Genomic DNA, 21,453 nt, shown 5'->3' on the forward strand with positions numbered 1-21,453 from the left:
CGGTGCACATTTTGTATTATTTTGTTCTCTGAGGTAACCATGTTCACTTATGTAAGCCTGCATCAAGGTATTAATTTTAAAATTTTAATGTTTTTTTTCTCGAACACGTAGGAGAGTTGTGCATCATTCATTTATATTTAGATGAAGTACCAACTGGAAATCTTCTTCATCTTCTTCAAACTCTTACTGAACTGCACCTATATATACCACATATTTTTCTACCACATGACTTTTTTGAAATCGGAATTCAATTCAAGATGAAAAACCAATTGAGTGTGTCAGCCTAAGATGAGAATACCAAAGGCTTCTTCCATGGGAAATGCATCAATAGCAAATTTGACTGAATATCAGTCAACCCATCTTAAAAAACAGGAAGCAGTTTTGAAGGTGAAATAGACACTATAGAAAAGGGGATTATTGTTGACTTCACTAAACATTCAGATATAGTAATTACATTATGTTATTCATTTCGGATATGCGGTGTTATTGACAATTTGATGGTCTCCTTTTTACTGTTCTAGATCCCTCTAATCTTTTTTTTGGATGAAACTGGAGGGGGCAAGGCCCCTACAGAAATTTTATTGAAAAATCCCTCTAATCTTTGATTGGAAGCTTCAGTAAATATAATATGTTGATGGGACTACGAGAGTTCTGAATGCAGCACCAGTCATCCTGAATCATGTTCGCACTCCAAAGATCATGATGGGGCTCTGTATAATTACTGGACCTGATGGCATGCCGGCACATATTGAGCCACCAATGTTTGGGTGTGTTTGACGTATGTGTTTCCTCACTTATCTCCTCCCTCCATTATGTCATTCTTCTATTAAATAAAACTTTTAACAGGTTGCATCTTTGCACTCTGCAGGAATCCTCTAACTGATGGACATCTCAATATGGGCACCTCGCAGGTAAGGGAAGCACGTACCCGTTCTCAGAATTGATCAGATATTCAAGCTTACTTCCTGCAGTGCCACAATTTGCAATTGGAAGATCGTAATTTGGTAACAATTGGCAAACCGATGTGAGCTTTTAGATTAGATAGGATCCTGAGGAGTCCAAATCTATAAGGATCTTCCTCATTAGATAGGATCCTGAGGAACATATGCTTTTCACCATGATGTAAGTTTGATTTGTACAGATATGGCACTCTCAACACTGACCTTGTATTATGATAAATATCCTTAATCTAAATTCTATGTCTCGTTTTCTTTTCAAATTCTCATATGATATACTGCCGAAAAGTGAATGGTTCCGATAAATGTTTCAGAGTTATGACATCTTCAGTTCGTGATATGATAGTATCCTTAATCTAAAATCCTGTCTTTTTTCTAATTCTCGTACCATACCGCTGAAAAGTGAATGGTTTCCGATCCATGTTTCTAACCTCTTCGGCTCAAGTCATGGGTGCAATTTAGGCTTCTGATCATTGCTTTTGTTTAATGTTGGTGATATCTCAATGTAACGTACTGCTAAAAAAAATGTTCCTGCATACGCCTGCAAGGTTGCAAGAGCCTCTCGCGGTCGCAAGCGTCGAGCAGGGAGCACTGCCTCCACCGCCGCTCCAATAAGTTGTTTGCTAACTGATATTCTCCACGATTACAGTGTCCTTCTCTGAATGTTATTGAGCAAATGCGGGACTTATATCGATCAAAAGATACTTGCTATGACTTTACAAGCCAAACAAATCAGCGAACATTACTTTCAGCCATAATTTTCAGACAAGCAAACAGACTTGCAACAAACTACGGGCCGATCAAACTACTCATCATCTTCATGATTTGTTGCAAATGTCTTCTTCTGAACATTTTGTGCAAATAACCCATGAATCACCACTATCTCAAAAAAAAAATGCGCCATGAATTACCAACCCTTAAAAATTAGCTCCACCGTTTACAGGTAGCTGCATCTTCCTTTGCGTGTGGCACAAAGAAATTCAGAACACGCCACCAACAAAATCCAGACCAACGAATCTCACATTCATGCAGGTAGGGTAAATCACTGCGCCTTCGACTTTCCACCAGTCACATTGGAGACCATCTCCCGGAGAAACCTGGCCGACTTGGTCACCGGCGAGTTGGCGGCCATGAGGTTGTAGAGCATAGTCTCCACCTCGCCGATCGTCGGCCGCTTCTTAAGCCGCGACACGACCTTGAACTCCTGCCCCTCCGGCGCGCCGTCGTCGTTCTCCACCATGAGCACCCAGCTCTCGCCGCCGAACCGCCCGGCCTGGACGCACCGGAGCAGCACGCCCCTCTTCTTGCTCAGCAAACCCCGCACCTCCAGCCCCGTGAAGGAGTACACCACGTCGAAGGAGCCCACGAATCCCCTCGTGCCGGCGCCGAATTTGTCATCTTCTTCCTCCTCGTCGAAGCTCCACGCCGGGTTGAACAGCACCACAGGCTTGGGTTCCAGCGCCGCGGCGGCGGCCTTCACCTGCTCCACCTGCGCCGGCCCCGTCGCCAGGAACACCGCGGCGTCGCAGGCACTCAGCGCGTCCGGCGCCACCGAGCCCAGCCGCGCGTGCGCCGTCGTTCCCGAGTCGCCCCCCTGGTCTTCGAACTCCCTCAGGGCCACGGACAGCGCCTCGGCCGAGGGCCAGACGAGCAGCAGCCTCGCCGGCGCGCCCTTTCTCGACGCCCCTGCGCCGCGCGAGAACACGTCGAACGCGAGGCGCGCGAGGGAGCCCGGCGACTCGTCGACCACGGGGATCTCGGCGCGGAACCGCGGCTGCCGCTGCCTCTTGAGCTTCTTGAGCGGGGTCGAGTTGTTGAGCGGCTTCTGCAGCGCCGTGGCGAGGCAGGACCGTGCCTGGGCGACGGCCTCCTGCCTCGACGACGGCGGCGACAGGGTGTTGTTGTTGTTGGCAGTGCCCGGCGGCGGGGACCTGGATGATTGGACGCCTTCCCGCGGCAGCGGTGGCTTGCTGCAGAGGAGATAGCGGCAGGGCGGGAACTGGCGCGGTGCCAAGAAGACCGACGGGCGCGTCGGGAGTGGCGGGAGCGGGGGGTTGAGTGCGATCTTGGAAGGAGGAAGGTTTTGGAGGTTGTTCAAGGCCATTGGCGCGGGAAGCGTCGGCGCAAGAGAAGATAAGGTGTCATCTACCTGGCCTGGGGGCGGGGCGGGGCAGAGCCGTAGTGGCGGGGAAGAAGTTCAGTGGGGACGTGGCACAGTGGCCCAGATAGCTCGAAGAGCACAGCAGTCAGCAACTGCCCGCCACATCCTTCGTAGTTTGTACCACATCCTTTCCTCCCACCGTGTTCCCGTGACCTCCATGCCAGGGCGACAATGGAGGCTTTCGGCAAGCCCTGTCTCTCTATGTCACCGGAGAGAAGCGTGAAGACGGTGATTTTTGACGAGGTAGGTGGATCTTTATGGATCTAAGCCCTCCCCTTTCTCCTCCTTTGTGAGCTTTTCTTCTCTTGCTCCTCCTCTTCCTCCTACTTGGCGGTGGCTAGAGTTTTAGCAAGCTATTCAGGTTGGAATCTTTCCATGTTGCAATGATTCTCTTTAGATTTTGTCATAGGTTTGAATTGATGTTGTAGTACTACTACTTTGAGATGTATGTACACACTATGTGTTTAGTTGCTACAATCTACATATTGCAGTAGTTGTTGTATGTTGTTGTAGCAGTTGTTCGGTGTTGTTGTAATAATATGTTCATGGTATTTTAGCTACTTCAACATAATGTTTTGCTATTTCCCTTTGTTGTTGCAATAATATGTGTTAAGATGTTTCAACTTCTTCATCCCAATGTTGCAGTTGTTGCCCTTTTTGTTTGTTGTAATATATGTGTTCATGGTGTTTCAACTGCTTCAACCTATTGTTGTAGCAGTTTATTTGATGATGTTGCATAACATATTCATGGTGTCTTAGTGTTGCAGCGACAAGAGGGTGGGGATGTGGGGGCGAGCTAGCGATAGGGGGAGGTGCGGGGGGCCAAGAGGTTGGGGCAGGCAGACCTGTGCGTGTGGAGGACGGGGCAAGTTCCTTGCGCGGAGAGCGAAGAAAGGGATGATTTTATTTCTTCTCCGTGTGGGGGCCGGCGGGGTCATGTTAATATCTCTACTTTTTTTCTTTTTTTCTTCTCAGTGCGGGGGCCAACAGGTTGGGTTTGCATATCTTACTTTTCTTTTTTTTCATGTGGGGGCAGGTGGGGGCGCATAAGAAGGCCAGCGTCCGGACGCTAGCATCCGGATCGAACGTCCGGGTGCTAGCAGTACCGTGTTTTCATTTTCATGACTTCATAACAGTAAGCACTCCTATTTGGATCACTGGCAAACTATTACTCCTAGCTATTTTAGCTTAAAGGGAACAATTAACAACTAAAATTTAGCTAGGTGATAGGTAAGACATTAGCTAACTATTAGATGAAGATTTTAATATGGTCTTAGCTCATTTTAGCGGCTAAAGCGGCATGGAATTCAAAAAGATCCTAAGGTTTTATTTGGTTCACAACTTTTCTAGGGAACCAACAATCAGGTATTGGTTCTAACCCGAGTGTCTGAGCCACACAAATTTGCTTGGAGCCACACCAAAGAGCTCCTAAGTTAACGTGGACATGATTTCTTGGTCCACCAGCCATCATATGTTGATGTTGTATAGCGTAGCAAAACAACATAAACACACTCTCAAATTGTATCCTCAATTGGAAAGTCTCCTTCAAACTTGATCAAATAAATCTTTTTCTTGACATCTCCAATATGTTTCTTCTCCTCGCACATCTAAATTTCCTCTTTCAAGGTGTTATGTGGATTCTGCTACTCTAGCAAGAAATTAATGACCTAATTTATATGTTTGACTTATTATTCTGATTCAGGGTTTTGAGGGTTACAAGGGTTTGGTAGAGCCCCTTCTAATCTCAAGGCTCATTGGAGGTCCAACACTAGAGCAGTGCCCACCCTAGTAAAAATGTATTGTTGGAGGTCGAATAACTCATGCTAGTGCTAGTATTTATCTGTTATTGGTTTGTAATAGGTTCTCATGAACTTAGTACATCTCAATAAGAAATTTATAGCACCACTAGCTTAGAGGGAATGCTAGAAACAATGACTAGCCCTAGTGTTGGAGCCTAGAGGTGGTTGGAGGATGGGGTGGTGAAGCCACTAGTGAAAATAGCAAAGATACATGGGGTTTAGGGTCTAGTGTTGGAGCCTAGAGGTGGTTTCATTTTGTTGTTTCTAAAGAGTAAAATATTATTTAGAGTGCTTAAGTTGATACATGGAATAACTCTATCCAATGCATAGTCTTATTTTGTTTTATGGGCTGGTGAAAGCCCAAGTTTGGTTTTGGTAATTAATGACACCAAGTTGCTAATGCCTTGTGTTTAAGTGATTTGAGTTAGGCATAGTAACACATGTGATGAAGGTGCATGGTGGCATGGAAAGGTGGCCACATGATCACAAAGGGATGAAGCATGAAGTGAAGATCATGGTGATAGACGAGGAGCAAAGTTATCAAGGCAAAGGTATAAACATAGGGTTTTACTTTTGCTGGTCTAAGATGAGTAGAGAAGTGATTGACTGGGTTTAGGATAGATAGCCGACTATCAAGAGGGGAAATCACGGTCATCTCTGAATCAAGTGCTACTAGGTCCATATCTTGAGCATATGCATTAGGATCTAGTAAAGTACTAACTTAACTCCTTTGGTGAAAAATGTTTGTGAAAAGCTAACACACATGCACTTTGGTGGTGGACACTTGTTGGTGTTAGCACATTTGCAAAGGAGGTGGTTTTCCTAGGGTTGAGAGGGGTGTGGGTTCCTCTCTCCCTCCCGCCGAGCTTGCGAGGCGGGATTCGGCGCCTTTGAGAAAATTAAGTGTATATTTTCTATTGCGCTGATGGGAAATTTGGAGAAGTCGCGAGAGTGTTTTCTCACTGAGAAACACTCACCGGACGCTGGCCTCACAGTCCGGTGTGCTTGACCCTGCTAGGGTTGAGCACCGGACGCACTCTGAGAGCGTCCGGTGGTTAGCGTCCGGTGCGTGGGCGTTTTGCGACCCTCTCTGCGCATGGGTCCGGTGAGCACCGGACGCTACCGGTGCTTAGCGTTCGGTGACCCGCAGGTTTACGGAACTCTCTGCGCATGAGTCCGGTGTGGACCTGTAGAGCGTCCAGTGATCCGCAGGTGACCGTTAGGATCTGACACGCGAGATTCAGGATGAACACGTGGCCAACTCCAGTGCACCGGACGCAAGGAGTCGAGCGTCCGGTGCTCACTTAGTAGCGTCCGGTGCCCCCGATTTCAGCCCAGTGAAAACAGCCAACGACTAGTTTCTTTGAGGAGCTTATAAATAGAAGGTGGCCGGCTTTGGGAGGCTCACTCTTACACATTTGATTACTTGAGACATACTTTGAGCTAGAGAACACTCCCTCCACTCGTCTCCTTGCTTGATTGCTAATCCTAGTGAGATTGAGTGAGATTCAAGTGCATTGCTTTGAGAGTTGCATTTAGTGGCACTTGATTCTTGAGTTTGCTGCGGATTTCTTGTTACTCTTGGGTGTTTCCCGACGCCCTAGACGGCTTGGAGCAGCGGTGGTGTTGAGCTCGTGATTGGAGATTGTTTCGAGCCTCACCAAGTGACTTGTGAGGGGTTCTTGAGCCTTCCCCGCGGGAGATCGCAATTGGCTACTCTAGTGGATTGCTCGTGGCTTGGAGGATCCCAATCTTGTGAGTGGATGTGCGGCACCCGCTGAGGGTTTGGCTTTGGATTGCCAATTAGCTCGCGATCCATCAAGTGGGTGTATCGCCACAACGAGGACTAGCTTGCCGAGAAGCAAGTGAACCTCGGTAAAAAATCTTGTGTCATCTCTTGCCGAGGATTCTCTTGTGATTGTGAGTGATTGGTTGGATATATCTCTACTCTACAACGTTGGTATAACAATCACTCTCCACTCCTTTACTTACTTATATACCTTGCAAGTTGTTTAGCTTGTTTAGTATAGTCTTCTTGTTTAGGAGTGTAAATAGCCTTCTCCTGTTGTTGTGTTTTAGTGTTTAGTCTTTACTAGTTTGTATAGGTGGCTTGCATAGCTTAGTTGAGCTAGTGCTAGAATTGCCTCGCCATTTGTTTTACTAACTCACTTACTTAGTGAAGCTTTTAGAAATTTTAAATAGGCTATTCACCCTCCTCTAACCATTTGGACCTTTCAGCTGGTAAGAGCATTTAACGCCTGACACGAGATTGTGTCGTCCTATCTATTGAAATCTCCATCCCCAAACACTGGTTAAATAGCTTCTTAAATCTTAGAAAAAAAATCATCTAGCTAAAACATCTTCATCTCTCTTGAGAATTCCCGTATCATGCAATTAACTTTACTTTCATGGTACTTTTATTTACGAGAACAAAACCCCCATTTGAACGCACGTGGATGAGTAGATCCTCTGCGGACTATTGCAGAGTGATTGTGCCACTGACACGTGGCCCTGATGCTCTGCAGGGAAGTCTTAAGGAGTCAATTTTGTAGAGATGCCGCAACCATTGAAAAATGAGTCTTGCAGCCATTGAAGGGAGGAGTAGAGATGCAGAGATGAAAATGAGTGACGCATTAAAACTAGCACGAGTCAACTTTGTTCCTTCGACAACAAATTTAAAGAAACGACAAACACCTGAAAATAACTCGAAGGCAGCAATTCCACACGTACTCGAGGTCTGCATTGTTCTCAGGCAGGGGTTCCGGCAGCCGTTCTTGCTTCGATCAGATCATCGACGAGACGGCGCAGATCACAAAATGACGAGCCGCCCTCCGCCACAGCCGAGCGTGCCTTGGCGGCGAGCACCCCCGCCCTGCTCCTCGCCGCCTCGCCGGTGCCGCCCGGCTCCAAGAACCTTGCCACCGCTCGCGCCACCGCCTCTGCTGGCACGAGCGTCTGCTCCTCGTATCTCGTGCTCCGCGGCCCGCTCCACACCCTCTCCCCGATCTTGAGGACCTCCGTCACCAGCCTCTCCTCGACGAACTGGTCGAACACCAGCGGCCACGTCAGCATCGGCACGCCGGCCGCCGCCGCCTCCAGCAGCGAGCTGGACCCACAGTGCGTCAGGAACGCGCCCACCGCTGGATGGGCCAGTATCGCCGTCTGCGGCGCCCACCCTCTCACCAGCATCCCCCTCTCACCGACGCGCTCCTCCCAGCCCTCCGGCGGCGTCCAGCCGCCGGCCCTCACCACCCACAGGAATGGCTTCCCAGAGGCTTCTAGCCCAAGCGCCAGCTCCCGGAGCTGCTCCTCCGAGATGGCAGCGAAGGTGCCGAAGCATACGTACACCACCGAAAATCTCGGCTTGGTGCCGAGCCACGCGACGCACGGCGAGTCGCCGCCGCTTGCTCCGGCCGGTGGTAACGGCAGCGAGAGGGGGCCGACGAAGTAGGCGCGCTTGAGGTATCCGCTGCGCACGCACATGTCGCAGTATGGCTGCTCCAGATCCACGAACGAGTTGATGGCGACGCCGAAGCACCTGCCCATCGCCACATGGCACTGGCTGATCACGTCGTGCTCCGGTGGGCGTCTCAGGAACTCCGGCAACTCGGATACGGGGACCCGTATCTCCGGCCCCGGGAACTCTGGGACGATCACCTCCTGGCCATCTCTGACGACGACGCCGGCGGCGGCGGCACGGCCGAGGTGGTACATGACGAGCGTCGAGAAGATGCCAACGACGCTGAACGTGACGCACGGCACGCCGAGTTCGCCGGCCACGGCGCTGTTCCAGATGACGAAGTGGATGTCGGTGATGACAGCGTCAGGGGACTGTTCCCTGATGAGCGCCTCCTGCACCGGTCGCGTCAGGGCCTCGTCGACGGCGACGGCGTCAATGCGCCACCCGTCGTCTCCGGCGACCGAGAGGTTCTCCACGCCCGGGGCGAGGCCGTCCACGCGCGGGAACGGGTAGGTGGTGATCTTGACCACGGCGCTCGCCTCGGCGCCGTGCCGCCCGAGGGCCGAGCGAACCACGTGGACGTTCGCCGGAGTGACAGCCAGAGTGAGCTCGACGGCGTCCGGGCTGGCTGTGGCAAGGCGGACGGCGAGGTCGGTGAACGGGCCGATATGACTGGTGGCGAAGAAGGGCATGAGAAGGATGCGCAGCTTCTTGCTGGACTCGGGCGCGGCCATTGATTCTGCGTGGCAGGCTCGGCTTGTTTCACAAAGGAACTGGAATGACGCCGAATTGTTAGGCTCGATGCCAAGCGTTTTGTGAATGAATGTTAATCATGCAAGCAATCACATTTCTCAAGCGTTTTGTGAACGATGGTGTGTTTACTTCCCCGTAGAATGTAAAATGTAAAATGCCAATTACTTTGAAATAATGAAATGTAAAATGCCAAAATTTTTAGAATTATGTTTAGCTCCATCCAAAATACAAAATTTATTACCTCATTAGGGCCTCTTCAAACTCTTTTAGGCTTTTTTAAGCCTCTAGAAGCCAAAATCCAAAATAGAGTATAGCAATATTTTTACTAAAAATTTTGCATAATATTTAGTTTCATTATACAAAGTAATGAATTAAAACTCAAAATTTTTTGGAATGAAATGAGAACTAAACATCCCCTGAATGTTGATCATGCAAGCAATCACATTTCTTCTCCGTTGGAGCCAGTGGCGGATCCAGAAACGGATCAAGAGGGGGGCTAAATAACATAGGCTAAATTTTTTTCTTGCTCAATGCAGTGCACTAATAGATATAGCTAAGATTGATAATTTAATATTGATTCAAAGTTTTCAAAGACAAAGATTCGTAGAATAAACATAGAAAAATTACCAAATATATGAAATCTTTTGCAAAAAAGAAAACCTATTAGAGCAACTCCAACAGCTTTGCTATTCTTATTATGAAGGCCTTTTAGAACTTTTATAGTAGAAAAATAGGCTCCAACAGATGTGCTATTTGGTTTTGTAAAATAGAAAGTTTGCTATCCCTTGATTTTCGTTGGCCATATATAGCCAACCACTGACACTAGCTATCTGATAGCAAAGCTGTTGTAAACCTCTTCTCTTTTAAGAAGTTATTTATTTTATAAAATGGCTAAATATTAGAATTTAGCTACTCATTTTAGTCAAACTCTTGGAGATGCTCTTAAAAAAATTTTTGAGTCAAGAGGGGGGCTGCAGCCACCCAGCCCCCCCTTGAATCCGCCAATGGTTGGAGCTATGACATGGCAAGCAGACGGTAACTAGTTAACATCAACGTGGCCAGCAAGCAATCACATTTCTTCTCCGTTGGAGCTATGACAGGGCAAGCAGACGGTAACTAGTTAACGTCAACGTGGCCAGCGTGCTCGACATAAAAAATGGTGTTGTGACTTGATCTGCCTTAGTAGATTTTGTCAATCTATTTAGAAAAGCTACTCAAACCGTAGTTAACATCAACGTGGCCAGCGTGCTCGACATAAAAAATGGTGTTGTGACTTGATCCGCCTTAGGCTAGTCTCATGCGCATTAAATATGTTGATGTGGCGCTATATTAATGAAGAGAGAGATGATAAGAGTTTCATGGGAGTAGAGAGAGTTTCATGGGGATGAAACTCTCTCTACTCCCATGAAACTCTTATCATCTCTCTCTTCATTAATATAGCGCCACATCAACATATTTAATGCGCATGAAACTCTAATGAAACCCCCATTAAGACTGGCCTCATGCACTATTTCCAAAATAAATCCGCTGACAGGGTATCAATGAAACGAATAATGAAACAACATTTACAATGTATGAGTTTCACCTTGACGTTTCCTAGGCTGGGCAATGCATTTAATTACTGCAAAATGATTGGATCACATGCAAGATGGTGAAACGATTTAGCCCTCAGTGGAGATTTCATCCCGTTTCACCGCGTGGGAAACAACGCCCGCGGAGTTTCACCATGGTGAAACTACTTTCTTCTCTCTCCACTTCGTTTCATGCAAAAAGTGCAGTGAAATGGCGTTCTAATAAATGTGCATGACATCCTGATGAAACCCCACTGAGACTGACCTTAGTAGATTTTGTCAATCTATTTAGAAAAGCTACTCGAACCGTTCCATATTATAAGACATTCTATATTATAAGACTTTTCTAGATTCATAGATTTTGCTACGCATCTAGCTATATAAAATATCTAGATATACATAGTAAAAATTATATATCTAGAAATGTCAAAACATCTTATAATTTAGAATGGAAAGAGCAACTATCAACATACTTGAAGAAATGGCCTGTGACTGATTAACCGCTTTGTTGTCGGTTTTTTTTTTAATATAAAGATGGTGAAAAAATGCCCCATATCTTCATATTTGATTATTTGAACCTTTAAAACATTATTAATGGCCTTTTGATTTACTACCAGAATTTGTCATGCCAAAGATTTGGTATTCCAAAGTTGGCTTAAAATATTTGTCACGGCTTAAGCAAGCCAAATGTGAAATTTTAGCGAGTTTTGGTAGCAAACCAAATGATAACAAAAAACTTTGCTCAAGTTTGGCAACCAAATTTTAGCCACGAACCAATTAAGCTCTAATTCTCGATTAAAAAAACATAAATGCATAAGTGTGCTGGTAAGCTGCTAGTACAGGAACATTGAATTTCTGGATTAGCATTAAATTTGATTCCATGTTGATGGATGCTTCACTAGCCAGTTCAAATGCCGTCTTCCGTGCATTCGAGTATCAAGCATATAGGCATCCTAGTACCAAAGCATACTTGGATAGCCAACGTCCCAGTAGAAATCAATTCACTGCTGCTACCTCCTGCATTACACCAGGAGGTATTTCGGAACATTCACAGAAATTTAAAGAGTAGTGACAGATTGTACTTGGTACTATTGGAGCATTGGTACAGAGCTCATATGGCTAAAACAAACAATGCGAAGCCAATATGAGAATTGAGAATTGTGACAAGACAACTGTTTCCTGATTCAACATAACCAACTTAACAAGAACCAAGCAAATGATCTAGTAACCTGGAACAAAAAACAAGGACAAGTGAACTCCAGAAAGCCATAATAATATATTAAAAAAACACGATTGATCAACTTGATACAGACGGAAGAATTTAGGGTTTTTAATGTATTCTACTTACATATATAGAAGATACAATAGTTGTATCAAGGTATGTTGATACTAGCACCAAAGGTAAACTGCACAACTTCAAGTTCAAGCTTGCAAAGGATAACGTTACCCTGCCACATGGTTGTGTGTTTGGTTCTTTGATCACAGAACCAATCAAGTATAGTTTTGATGTCTGGTACATTCTGATTTCTGTTCTTTCCAGTGAACACCCAGACACTTACCATTCCAAACAGAAAATAAAATTTCCGGTTCAACATAGGAATTTGGTAGTCCCTACAAGACCAGCTCTAAGAATATCACACCACAATTAATAACAAACAACTTACACTAAGCAACATCCACAAATGTAGTTGACTTCCATAGAAATCCCGTGTATCTTATAGGATTTTCAGTGTGCATCTAATAATATGATGACACCATAGCTAGAACAGTGATTTTAAGGGACTATCTCTAATGTTCACTGAGCATGTATCTTGCATTTTTGTTTCCAATGGTGCTATAACTCATCCACAAATTTGAGCCCTGTTACCATAAGAGCCAGGAGAAAAAACAGATTTCACAAAGCCCTAATTTGGCATATTGTAAGCATCGAAGAATCAAATCAACAACAGGCAAAGTGAGCATAGAAGACCATCCATATCTAATCAGAAAACTCATCAATCATATCTCAAGTTTTATATTTCCACTGAATGCTTGGTTACTAGTACACCCCAAACCCAAACATCAGTACATCACATCTTTATACCATACCATCCGAGGTGTCATCGGCGCTCAGAGCTCAGAACACGATGCGGAACTGCGGTGCGCCCTCGCCGGCGGCCGGAACCAGCTCCCAACGGCACGGCTCGAGCTCGTCGGAGACGGGGCAGTAGCCCGCGAGCGTCAGAGCGGCGCCAGACTCCGCCGCGGACCCGAATTCGAACACCGTCGCGTCCGCAGCCTGCCGCTGCCGCTGCCGCCGCACCTCCACCGCCCCGTTGGTACCAGAAGCTGCCACCTCGGTCCCCACGACCCCCGGAACCGCCGAGGCTTGCTGGCCCTGCTGGTCCGGCGGGCCGCCGCCGCCGCGTCGCCCTCCCCTCCACCACGAGAAGAGACCCATCGGGAAGCGAGAGACGTGGAAAACGGAGAGATTGGGTTAGGGTTTTTGCGTGTTGGTGACGGACTTCGGGCCCGCTCGGGTGGATTTTAGACGTGTGAGTTTTATGGGCCACCCTTGAAAACCTTAACGATTTGGGCCAACGTTTCCACAAATGGGCCAAGAATTTGTTCACCCTTTATCAGCCCAGTATGTCGAGGTCTAGTATATATGAGAGGAAAAATAAGAAAAAGGCGGGAATCACATCGATGGCACAGCCAGCCAGCGAATGGCAAACGGAATCGCGCCTCCCATCCTCTGCTTTCCCCAAAGGCCAGCTCCCTCCACCGCGGCGCCACCGCTCCTATAAACCATCAGCTCCCCGTAGGCGCGCTTTCACCGCGACGACAGCGTGAGCAGCCATGCCGGGGCGGCGGGCGATCGAGGTCCGGCTGCTGCCTGGCGGCGGCGACGCCGCGGCGCCCAGGTGGCGCATGTCGCTGCTGGAGAACACGTTCAGCGGGTTCCTCCTGCAGGGCGCCGGCGCCGGCGCCGACGCCGCAGCGAGGGCCGTGTTCGCGGAGGGGTCCCTGTTCAGCCCGTTCCTGTTCGGCAAGTTCTTCGACCCGGCCGACCCGTTCCCGCTGTGGGAGTTCGAGTCCGACGTGCTGCTCGCCGCGCTCCGCCGCGGCAACGCCAGGACCACCGTCGACTGGGCCGAGACCGACTCCGAGTACTACCTCAGAGCCGACATACCAGGTACGAATTGCGATCGCTGCTAGCTCCATGCTTTTTCACACATGGTTGTGCACACTGTTAGTGTTAGTGGATTAAGATATCCTTGTTCGATCTTAGAAATGGTCTTAGAACACTGCGCAGAAACAAACATCAATGTTCAATATTCCTTTGAAAAAGTTCAGATTATAAACTGATATGAGATGATTTCCATTTAGCAGATGTAGGTTAGATTTAGAACTTTGTGATATTATGCGGCATCAGTTCCGTATAGCTGCTACTTAGTGTGGTCTTGCGTGTGCCACCAGCTAATGCGTTACTGAGGCGGCGTGACAGTAAAATTGCATTGGCAGTGTGCCGTCCATATCCACGCTTCAGTATTCAGATGCTTAGTGCTTTACAGTTTTCCAGAGATCTTTTGCAACTAGTAGTAGCTAGAGCTAGAGGATGAAAGCAACCATAAGTCATGTGTGCATCCTCCTTTTCCCCCACTAGCTTCCCTTTGCTTTATCGTTTACAGCAACGTTAGATTAGAACACTGCTTTTCTGGCAAGAAATATTCGTTGCGTTTGCGTGTGGCACACCGCAATCCACATCGATCATCGTGGACCGTGGTGAAGCGTACGTAGCTAGAAATGCCAGTGCAGAGCAAAGAGTGATCGAGACGATTGCCAAGGCCAAGAATCTAGGTCAAAAATATGGATTTTTTATTTTGCCCTTTCGGTCTTTATTCAGGTGGAAGGAGATGCGACGTGGAGGTGAGCGGGGACGCGATGAAGGTGATCGACATCAGCGGGCTGTGGCGGGCAGTACCGCCGGCGGACGGCCGGGACTGGCGCGCCGGGCGGTGGTGGGAGCACGGCTTCGTCCGGCGGGTGGAGCTGCCGGAGGACGCGGAGTGGAGGAAAGTGGAGGCATACTTTGACGACGGCGAGGGGTCCCTGGAGATAAAGGTTCCCAAGACCGCCGATGATGATGCCCACCACGCCACGGCCTGACGCCCGCTGAGAATCGGAACCTCGCCGCCCCCATTGGAGGACAGCCAGCATTATTCTTCGAACAGTCGGCAAAAATGGAAAACGACGGCATAATCTTCGTGATTGATATTACAAATTTGCAAGATACGGAGCACGTAGAGAAGGGAGCAAACTAAAGATCATCGCAGCATGCTGCATATGCCTTAATGCATGTCCAGATGTCCCTGAAAAACGATGTATGTAATATGTTCCTCAGTGCCAACAGTTGAATTGGCTAGCTAATTGGCAGTGTCACTGTCGCCTTTGGTCACCCGTCCTTCAAATCCGGCGTCGAGACCGTAAACCGTATAGATGATTCCGGGATCGATAGATAGATGAATTCGTGAATGAATATATAAATTCACTCACAGGTCGCGGCTTTCCGAAAGGCGGATTCAGATTCTCCCGTTTCTTTCGGCCTGAAGGCTCTCTATCAGACTATCACCCGCGTCGCTTTTATCCTCCAAAACAATCAGGCACATGCACATGAGCATCAAAGCTCTGACGGAAGGCCGGCACTTTCGGTTAGTCAGGATATTCTTCAGAGAAATCATTAGCCAAACATCTCTCGGTGATTGATCACGGTCTGTTGTAAAATAAACATCTTTTTGTGTGTCTGACAGACATTTGCTTCTTATTTCCCCCAAGAAGAACGGACATGTTATTTGTTTCAGTGCAGACATCTTTCCGCGATGCTCTTATCGTACTCGAATGCATTACAGTTCGGCCCTGGTGTGGTCCAGCAGTCGACAGGTGTTCTTCACAATTCCTTGTCCCTTCCATGAGTATGGCCAGCAGCTCGTTGCTGCAAGGCATCTTTGACTGATCTTGACCGACAACTGACCAATGAGGCCATGCACGCAAGAGCACGACACGATCAGCGCACACGTGGCGCCGGAGGATCGCCGGATCGATCGGAGGCTGAATTCCATATAGTTTCCCGCTCACGCCCACCCAATCGCTCGTCAAGATCAATGGCAAGAAGACAGGTAGAGATACGACAAGGCGTTGCGACAGGCACACCCCAATGATGTTCCAATCAGAGGCTCTTGGAGTGACGAGGACAACAGGTTCTTCGTCAGCGCCCGGAGATGCCCGCTCGTGTGGATTTTACCTCCTTTAGAAATTGGCCTGCTTGCTTGTTGGGTTCTCGGAACGCCCGCCCTCCCGCATAGAAAATGGGGTCCGGAGAATGACAAGGTGAGGTAAGTTTATTCAGAGTTCTTCGTCCGTTGCTCTCAACGGCCAAAAGAGTCCGGGCGGCTATGGCTTTTCCGCCGTCGCCTTCTCACCGGCGTGTAATTATTCTAGTTTAACAATGGAGGTGCTGCAGCCTAACGACATACCAATACACGTCATAAACTCGTTGTAGTGTCGTTAGGCTGAACCGTTTGACGACAAAAAGAAGAGTTGGTTACAACGATGCTGTCTGAAACTCAGAAGTCTGAACGAAATTCAGTATTTCATTCATGAGTCGGGTTCTGTTTTCTGCTTGGGTATCGAGTGTGTTTTCTAGCTTGATTTGAGTAGGAGTAGTCAATAGTCAGTTGCAATCCAGTTGAGAGGAATTTGTGACCAGCTCCATATACCATATCTGAAGTTCAGGCACGATCAGACAAGGGTATTAAAAGAATAAATCAGATTGTCTTTACCCCAATAGAAAGAGTCCAAATTGCTATCCAATTTCCTCCCCATGGAGATGAAGTGAGGATCTTTCACAGAGCTCTTATAAATACCCCCAAGTCATTCCAACAAGCAAACCAAAACTACCAACAATCACCTCAACCCTGCTAATTCTCTCACTCTGTCAGAAGTCGTCTTTGCAGTAGCCTGCTACCAAACAGGCAAACACCACCTTAGGGATTGCTTCGTTCCACAATCCACATCTCCTGAAATGATCCGAAGCCGCCCAATCCGAGGCCGACAAGTGTCTCGATCCTAGCCAGCCCTAACTATTTGGCTTGTCATCCCAAAATCCGTCCATACGACGAGGTGGTGCTGCCGGAGCATGGAGCAGGAGCTGAGGACCGGCGGCGGCGGCAACCTCAGGGCGGCGCACAGCTCTGTCTGCTTCTCTGGCGCGCTCATCGATGGCCCGCGCATCCAGCAGCTGCTCCTCCACTGCGCCGCGGCGCTCGAGTCCAACGACGTCACGCTGGCGCAGCAGGCCATGTGGGTGCTCAACAACATCGCCTCCTCGCAGGGGGACCCCAGCCAGCGCCTCACGTCGTGGCTGCTCCGCGCGCTGGTCGCGCGCGCGTGCCGCCTGTGCGGCCCGGCGGGCACTATCCAGGCCGCCGCCGCCGCCGGGGCGCCCGCGCCGCGGGAGCGCGCCATGTCGGTCACGGAGCTCGCCGAGTACATCGACCTCACGCCGTGGCACCGGTTCGGCTTCACGGCCTCCAACGGCACCATCCTCCGGGCGGTGGCGGGCAGCGCCGCGGTGCACGTCGTCGACCTCAGCGTCACGCGCTGCATGCAGTGGCCGACGCTCATCGACATGCTCTCGAAGCGGCCCGGAGGACCGCCGGCGCTCCGCATCACCGTGCCTTCCGCCCGCCCGGCCGTGCCGCCCCAGCTCGGCGTGTCGGACGAGGAGATCGGCCTCCGCCTGGCCAACTTCGCCAAGTCCAAAGGCGTGCAGCTGGAGTTCAGCGTCGTCCAGTGCGCGAGCCCGAGCCCGACGTCGTCGCCTCCAAAGAAGCAGGCGGCGCTCTGCCAAGACCTCGCGTCCGTGCTGTCCAACCGGCAGTCGCTGGAGCTACGGGACGGCGAGGCGCTCGTCGTCAACTGCCAGAGCTGGATCCGCCACGTCGCGCCGGGTTCCAGGGACGCGTTCCTCGACGCCGTCCGCGCGCTGAACCCGTGCTTGGTCACCGTGACCGACGAGGACGCGGACCTGGACTCGCCGAGCCTGGCCACCCGCATCGCCGGCTGCTTCGACTTCCACTGGATCCTGTTCGACGCCCTGGACACGTCGGCGCCCAGGGACAGCCCACGGCGGGTGGAGCACGAGGCGGCCGTGGGCCGGAAGATCGAGAGCGTCGTCGGGGCCGACGACGCCGACGGAGCGGAGCGCGCCGAGTCCGGCGCGAGGCTCGCCGAGCGGATGCGGAGGAACGGCTTCGCGAGCGTCGGGTTCGACGAGGAGGCGGCGGCCGAGGTGAGGCGCCTGCTGAGCGAGCACGCCACCGGGTGGGGCGTGAAGCGGGAGGAGGACATGCTCGTGCTCACCTGGAAGGGCCATGGCGCCGTGTACACCAGCGCCTGGACGCCCAACTAAGTTTAGCCATCTCCATTAGCGATCGAAACTGCTGCTTAGGATGCATATGCCAATGCTACCATCACCATGGCATGAAATGAAAGTAGTAGGCTAGACTGCTGATTAGCTCGAAAAAAGATCATCAAAGAAGTAACATAGAACCAACACAGTCATAAGAACTTCAGTCGTTTTCGTGCGTCCATGGTCACGGTGAAAAGATCGGACCAGAACTCTAAGGGTAGCCAAGAACTCATGTAACATGTAGAAGTGCCACGAACTTATCGAGTTGTATCAAGCAACTCCTTTCACAAAATAATACTCCTTTCATTCCAAATTGCATGACGTTTTGCCTTTTCTAGACATATATAGAATTTTGCTATGCACTTTTTTTATACACCATCTAAATTAATGTATGTAGAAAAGTAAAAACATCTTAATTTAGAGAAGGGGGTCATCATTGAAAAATATGTGGGGTCTTTTACTCTGTGTTTTGAGAAGGGGGTCCCTTTGTACTTGAAATGGGCTGCGAAGTGTTCTTTACAAAAAGCCCAAATTGTGATTGGGCCCAAGGTTCTGGCTGCTCCGGATTATCCAACTCCCTGTCAGCCCGTAATGAGGAGGACGACCCAATCTATGGCCGCCTCCGCCGCGCGCTCGCCGCCGGCGATTGACCGGCACGCGGTGCGGCTGATCACGCGCGTCTCCGTAGCACTGGCCGCCATCGCCACGCTCTCACTCTTACACCTCTTGCGCCACGCATCCATCCACTGCTTCCCCGCGTCCAACCCACTTGCGCTCACCATCTCGCTCGCCCCCTTCCCCCGCACCTCCTGCGACGCCGCCTCGCGCCGGGTGGTCCCGCCCGACCGCCGCCTCGCTAAGCTCCGCGCCTCCCCGCGCTGGAGACGCCGAGCCGTTTCCCTGGCCACGTCCGCCTTCCCACCGCTCCGCGGCCTCGGCCTCCTCGCGGCTTCTTCCCGCGTCCTCTGCCTCGCCGCGGGCGCCGGCCACGCCGTCGACGCGCTCCGCGCGGTGGGGACCAGGGATGCCACAGGGATCGACCTCGTCGACTTCCCGCCGCTCGTCCGCCGCGCGGATCCCCACCACCTCCCCTTCTCCGACGGCGCCTTCGACCTCGTGTTCTCGGATGACCCCTCGGCGATCTCCGGCGCGCTCTTCGCGGCCCGCCTCGCGAGCGAGGCTGAGCGCGCCGTCCGTCGCGGTGGCGGCATTGCGCTCGCGTTCGACCGGGAGATCGAGACCGCAGCCGTCGCCGCACTATTCAAGAAATCGCGCGTCGTGGATGTGAAGGATGTCACCTTGGATGGCTCCCAGGTTAGGCTGCTGATCATGCAGAGTAATGGCACTACTTCAGATCCATATTGATGTGTGTTCATTCGCTTCGTGTATTATCATATCTCAGTAGTGCTATCCAATGAATTTTAGGAAAGGTAGTTGTGAATATGGATTATGATCAGTATAGATGATGGTCCAGAAAAATACGAAATTGCCTGATTTTCTGTGCAGTACTGCAGGTTTTTTTTTTCAATGCAGTACTGCAGTTCATCCATTGTTTTTCTTGGCCATACCATATTATGCTTCTGCAAACTTCTTGCTCCAGAATCAGAGAGTACTTTTTGTCAACACAATTGTGCTAAGTGCTATACTTATTACTTTGCAAAGCACAAAGCATAACCTAATGTCCTCTTGCCCTGAATCATTGGACAGCTTGACTGGTTGAGAGCCATCCATGATACTTCAAATTGTGAGTATTTCTAGGTATGGAATGCATCCCAGTGTAAATTCCTGTGATTCTACCTGCCACCGTTTCCCTCGGTCAGACATTTGTTTTTTTCTAAGTTGTAGGAAGGATATATAGAGTCCACACCAAAGCGAAACAGCATAGATTTTGGGCCATGCATATGCTCCCTAAGAACTAATTATATGCAGACCCTGTTTAAATTGCTTCTTGGCAGATGCTAGGGTCTAGCTAAGTAATAACACTTAATACGTGCATTGCAATTGGTTAAACATAACTAAATTAACTTTTCATATTCAGACTATACATTTCGGAGAGGGGAAAATATGAAACTGTTCGAATTATCGCCTGCTTTGAACAAGTGTTGTGCAGTTCTACAGTTCATCCATGCTGTCTCTTGGACATCCCATGTATGCAGTATGCATGCTGCTGCAAATTCCTCGCTCCAGAAGTACCTTTTATCAACACAATTGTGCTAAGTGCTACTTACTTTGCAAAGTAGAAAGCAAAACAGAATGTCCTCTCAGGCCCTGAGTCGCACAGTTTGAGAGCCTCTTCATGATACTTCTGAATTCTGAATATTTCAATGCACCCCCAGCGTATGTTCCTGTGGTTCTTCCTGCCGCAGTGCCCCTCTGTTGACATTTGATTGTGGGAATGATATATATCGAATCCACACCAGTCACCAAAGCGAAACATAGGGCCTGTTTGGTACAGCTCACAACAGCTTCATGAGCTGTTGTGAGCTGTTTTTTTTTGCCAAACACTAAGCTGTTGTGAGCTGTTTTTTTTTTTGCCAAACACTTATTTTCAAAACAGCTTCATGGGTGAAGCTATTTTTCCCCTCCTCTCACAAAGACATAAGTTGGATGAAGCTGGAAAAAAGTAGCTTATTGCAGCTTTTCCCTCATTTCTCTCTCTCAACTATGCATGAAGTAGTTGGTGAAGCTATTTTGCTAAACACTTTCTCTAAAACAACTCAGCTTCATCTAGAAAGTCACTCATGAAGCTATTTTCTAAAAAAACAGCTTTACTAGTGAAGTTGAGCTGTGCCAAACAAGCCCATAGTATGCAGATCCTTCCTAAGAACTATTTATATGCAGCCTGTTAGATGGGATCCTGGCTAAATGACTGCTTTGACAGATGCGTCTAGCTAGCTAAGTGATGATGATTAACAAGTGCATTGCAATTGGTTGAGCATAACAAATCACCTTCTCATATTCAGATTCTACATTATATGGGAGGTACAAAAATGAAAATTCGATAGCACCAGTTTAAAACTTTTTTTCGAATCGAGGCATTCCCTATTTCCATTATCATATAGCGGAAAAACAACATTCAAAGATTAGTTCAGAAAGCAACAGACATGACCAGAAAAAAATACTACAAACTACCCTTTGCTGCTATCTCTATCTGATTCAGATGACATAGCCAGCATCCCAGCAAGTAAGAAACACCCACAGATAGCAGTTGACCAAAAAAAATTTCACCCAACCTCCCTTATAAAGACATCAAAGCACCAATAGAACAGATGAGACCCAGTAACAGCTCGTCCCATCCCAAAC

General features: G+C 49.0%; 6 protein-coding genes across 8 annotated transcripts; 3 read left to right on the forward strand and 3 right to left on the reverse strand.

The window, feature by feature from the left end:
• On the reverse strand, positions 1,736–3,571 carry LOC8067469. Its single transcript, XM_002441291.2, has one exon. The coding sequence runs from the start codon at positions 3,058–3,060 to the stop codon at positions 1,999–2,001; it is 1,062 nt and encodes a 353-aa protein (XP_002441336.1). The 5' UTR covers positions 3,061–3,571; the 3' UTR covers positions 1,736–1,998.
• On the reverse strand, positions 7,271–9,237 carry LOC8067470 (scopoletin glucosyltransferase). Its single transcript, XM_002441292.2, has one exon. It carries the CDS (start codon positions 9,108–9,110, stop codon positions 7,665–7,667), a length of 1,446 nt encoding a protein of 481 aa, XP_002441337.1. The 5' UTR covers positions 9,111–9,237; the 3' UTR covers positions 7,271–7,664.
• LOC8067471 lies at positions 12,656–13,204 on the reverse strand. Its single transcript, XM_002441293.2, has one exon. The coding sequence runs from the start codon at positions 13,138–13,140 to the stop codon at positions 12,817–12,819; it is 324 nt and encodes a 107-aa protein (XP_002441338.1). The 5' UTR covers positions 13,141–13,204; the 3' UTR covers positions 12,656–12,816.
• On the forward strand, positions 13,373–15,138 carry LOC8067472 (22.3 kDa class VI heat shock protein). Its single transcript, XM_002439979.2, has 2 exons — positions 13,373–13,875; positions 14,587–15,138. Exons 1-2 carry the CDS (start codon positions 13,539–13,541, stop codon positions 14,847–14,849), a joined length of 600 nt encoding a protein of 199 aa, XP_002440024.1. The 5' UTR covers positions 13,373–13,538; the 3' UTR covers positions 14,850–15,138.
• On the forward strand, positions 15,389–18,178 carry LOC8080069 (scarecrow-like protein 32). The gene has a single exon (XM_002439980.2). The coding sequence runs from the start codon at positions 16,876–16,878 to the stop codon at positions 18,148–18,150; it is 1,275 nt and encodes a 424-aa protein (XP_002440025.1). The 5' UTR covers positions 15,389–16,875; the 3' UTR covers positions 18,151–18,178.
• LOC8080070 lies at positions 18,715–20,675 on the forward strand. Of its 3 annotated transcripts, XM_021447268.1 has the most exons (3): positions 18,715–19,464; positions 19,858–19,908; positions 20,189–20,675. In XM_021447268.1, exons 1-2 carry the CDS (start codon positions 18,742–18,744, stop codon positions 19,906–19,908), a joined length of 774 nt encoding a protein of 257 aa, XP_021302943.1. In that variant the 5' UTR covers positions 18,715–18,741; the 3' UTR covers positions 20,189–20,675. The 3 variants fall into 3 exon arrangements, with proteins under 3 accessions (XP_021302943.1, XP_021302944.1, XP_002440026.1); XM_021447269.1 differs by lacking the exon at positions 19,858–19,908; XM_002439981.2 differs by lacking the exons at positions 19,858–19,908; positions 20,189–20,675 and having other exon boundaries at positions 18,715–19,699.

This window comes from Sorghum bicolor, chromosome 9 (assembly GCF_000003195.3).
Source record: "Sorghum bicolor cultivar BTx623 chromosome 9, Sorghum_bicolor_NCBIv3, whole genome shotgun sequence".
Lineage (NCBI taxonomy): Eukaryota > Viridiplantae > Streptophyta > Magnoliopsida > Poales > Poaceae > Sorghum > Sorghum bicolor.

Excerpts from the sequence above, each read along its gene's own strand:
- LOC8067469 (XM_002441291.2), bottom strand. The coding sequence starts at position 3,060 with ATGGCCTTGAACAACCTCCAAAACCTTCCTCCTTCCAAGATCGCACTC.
- LOC8067470 (XM_002441292.2), bottom strand. The coding sequence starts at position 9,110 with ATGGCCGCGCCCGAGTCCAGCAAGAAGCTGCGCATCCTTCTCATGCCC.
- LOC8067471 (XM_002441293.2), bottom strand. The coding sequence starts at position 13,140 with ATGGGTCTCTTCTCGTGGTGGAGGGGAGGGCGACGCGGCGGCGGCGGC.
- LOC8067472 (XM_002439979.2), top strand. The coding sequence starts at position 13,539 with ATGCCGGGGCGGCGGGCGATCGAGGTCCGGCTGCTGCCTGGCGGCGGC. Across the intron at positions 13,876-14,586 it reads CCTCAGAGCCGACATACCAG|GTGGAAGGAGATGCGACGTG; the intron begins GTACGAATTGCG and ends GTCTTTATTCAG.
- LOC8080069 (XM_002439980.2), top strand. The coding sequence starts at position 16,876 with ATGGAGCAGGAGCTGAGGACCGGCGGCGGCGGCAACCTCAGGGCGGCG.
- LOC8080070 (XM_021447268.1), top strand. The coding sequence starts at position 18,742 with ATGAGGAGGACGACCCAATCTATGGCCGCCTCCGCCGCGCGCTCGCCG. Across the intron at positions 19,465-19,857 it reads TCACCTTGGATGGCTCCCAG|CTTGACTGGTTGAGAGCCAT; the intron begins GTTAGGCTGCTG and ends ATCATTGGACAG.